We start from the raw sequence: 2,883 nt of genomic DNA on the forward strand, positions 1-2,883 counted from the left end.
CCTGCGTCCTCTCCAGCAGCCAGCAGGGGGCGCCTTAAACCTGCGTCCTCTCCAGCAGCCAGCAGGGGGCGCCTTAAACCTGCGTCCTCTCTAGCAGCCAGCAGGGGGCGCCTTAAACCTACGTCCTCTCTGGCAGCCAGCAGGGGGCGCCTTAAACCTGCGTCCTCTCTAGCAGCCAGCAGGGGGCGACTTAAACCTGCGTCCTCTCTAGCAGCCAGCAGGGGGCGACTCCAGCGGCTGCAGAAAGAAGTGTGATTGTATAGGAGTCTGTGAGAAAATGTTTCTACTTGTCAGCTGATTTATTCCCTCAGTAAACACTTTCCTGATGAGTTTCTGGTCTCAGTCGTTAGTTTCAAGTCTTCTTCAACACAGCATGATGTTCATTTAGTAAATTATGGTCAGGCTAACCAAGCTAGCTAGCTCCTCCCTCTCGTCCAAATATGGTCACGTCTGCTTCCAAAAAACAAGATGGCCACGGACAAAATGCCAAACTGGAGGCTTCAAAATGGCGGTCCACAAATCAACGGGGGACGTCACGGCGGCTACGCCCACTTCTGTTGTACCAGCTGTAGACTGAACCCATCAGGTGAGATGCGTGTGGAACACAGCTAAGTTACCTAGATAGTAGCAAGCAAGCAATGAACTTTAGCTTAGCATTACAGCGCTAACATGTTGGTGACGGTTCACGGTTTTACAGTTTCATGACAAACTGCAACTTTCTTGACTAAATCACCATTTAAACTGACAAACATCACGTGTGTAACTCAATTCAAACAGGATCTAAACATCAGCCGTCTCTCGCCGTTGGCTGCCGAACATATTTTTACTGAGATAATGCCCCACGTCACACTGTCTCAGCTGGTGAGTTTAAACGCTGTGAATGTCCGACTCACGCAGAGGCTTGATGATACTGTTGACGGCGTGGACGACTCCGTTCGTGGCCATCAGGTCGGCGTCGGCCACCGGCACCTTGTTGACGTACACCGTGTAGTTCCGCTGAAACACAGGGAGAGGACAGCTGCGGTCAGGGCCGACCAGCGTTTAAATAAAGTTACTGAAAAGGAGGCGAGGAGGAGTGAGGACTGACCACGCCCAGCTCCAGCTTGTCTCCCTGCAGAGGTTGGACTCTGGTGTGAGACCCGACTCCTCCGCTGACCAACATGCCCTCCCCCAGGTGATACCTGAGCACACCTGACAGCTCCTGACGGTTACCTGAGAGGCAGAGAGAGAGAGACAGGTTGATGAAATGATCTTCAAGTTGTTTTATCTAATATCAGGACAAACTTTCACACATTGACTTAATTTTTAATTTGAAAACAGATTTTCTCAGAACAGTTCTGAACGTTCGGCCTCAGATCTGTGAAGAGATCCTCTGTTTGGCATCAAGAGTTTGTTCTGAGCAGAAAGAAAAGTTTAAAGCACAGTAACTTTCACTCAGGAGCAAAAATCTGCCTTTAAACTGAAGAAAGAATGATTTGACATTTAACCTGATAATAATCGATATTAAAGGATATAAACATCTTTATCGCCCTGCCGTACCCTGAGCAAAGTAAAACAGGACCACAGCGCTCACTTGTTCTTTCACAGTAATAAATCTTTAACGATCCAATCTGAAACGAGAATTTGACTAATTAAACTTTGCAACTAGGACAAAGTCTTTTATCAATAATAGACAATAAAGCCTAAACTGTGAAACAAGCTTTTTTTTTCTTGCACCGATTTAAATTCTAAAATTTAACTTTTTAAGTCAAACAGTGTGATGATCAGCAGTGATTAACGTGACTGCTCAGCTGTTCATTTCCATAAGAGTAACAATTCTTTCACTGCTGCTGCGTCTCACAGCGTCTCTCCATGTCTCACAGCGTCTCTCTCACTGCGTCTCTCACTGCGTGTCTCACTCCATGTTTCACTGCGTCTCTCCATGTTTCACTGCGTCTCTGCATGTCTCACAGCGTCTCTCTCACAGCGTCTCTCCATGTCTCACTGCGTCTCTCTCACAGCGTCTCTCCATGTCTCACTGCGTCTCTTCATGTCTCACTGCGTCTCTCCATGTCTCACTGCGTCTCTCTCACAGCGTCTCTGCATGTCTCACAGCGTCTCTCTCACAGCGTCTCTCCATGTCTCACTGCGTCTCTCCATGTCTCACAGCGTCTCTCTCACAGCGTCTCTCCATGTCTCACTGCGTGTCTCCATGTCTCACTGCGTGTCTCTCACTGCGTCTCTGCATGTCTCACTGCGTCTCTGCATGTCTCACTGCGTGTCTCTCACTGCGTCTCTCTCACTGCCTGTCTCTCACTGCGTGTCTCTCACTGCGTGTCTCCATGTCTCACTGCGTCTCTGCATGTCTCACTGCGTCTCTGCATGTCTCACTGCGTGTCTCTCACTGCGTGTCTCCATGTCTCACTGCGTGTCTCTCACTGCGTGTCTCCATGTCTAACTGCGTCTCTGCATGTCTCACTGCGTCTCTCTCACTGCCTGTCTCTCACTGCGTCTCTCTCACAGCGTCTCTCCATGTCTCACTGCGTCTCTCCATGTCTCACTGCGTCTCTCTCACAGCGTCTCTGCATGTCTCACAGCGTCTCTCTCACTGCCTGTCTCTCACTGCGTCTCTCCATGTCTTACTGCGTGTCTCTCACTGCATCTCTGCATGTCTCACAGCGTCTCTGCATGTCTCACAGCGTCTCTCACTGCGTCTCTCACTGCATCTCTCGCTGCGTCTCTCCATGTTTCACTGCGTCTCTGCATGTCTCACTGCGTCTCTCTCACTGCGTCTCTGCATGTCTCACAGCGTCTCTCTCACAGCGTCTCTCCATGTCTCACAGCGTCTCTCTCACTGCGTCTCTCCATGTCTCACAGCGTCTCTCTCACAGCGTCTCTCCATGT

General features: G+C 49.7%; 1 protein-coding gene across 1 annotated transcript in view; it reads right to left on the minus strand.

Moving 5' to 3' along the window:
* tgfbi (transforming growth factor, beta-induced) overlaps positions 1–2,883 on the minus strand; it is a gene marked incomplete at its 5' end in the record, with an annotated part of 32,183 nt that overhangs the window by 12,550 nt on the left and 16,750 nt on the right. Inside the window, 2 exon segments of the mRNA XM_046030780.1 lie at positions 894–996; positions 1,088–1,212. Coding sequence (XP_045886736.1) covers positions 894–996; positions 1,088–1,212 — 228 coding nt within the window.

Source organism: Micropterus dolomieu, linkage group LG19, assembly GCF_021292245.1.
Source record: "Micropterus dolomieu isolate WLL.071019.BEF.003 ecotype Adirondacks linkage group LG19, ASM2129224v1, whole genome shotgun sequence".
NCBI lineage: Eukaryota > Metazoa > Chordata > Actinopteri > Centrarchiformes > Centrarchidae > Micropterus > Micropterus dolomieu.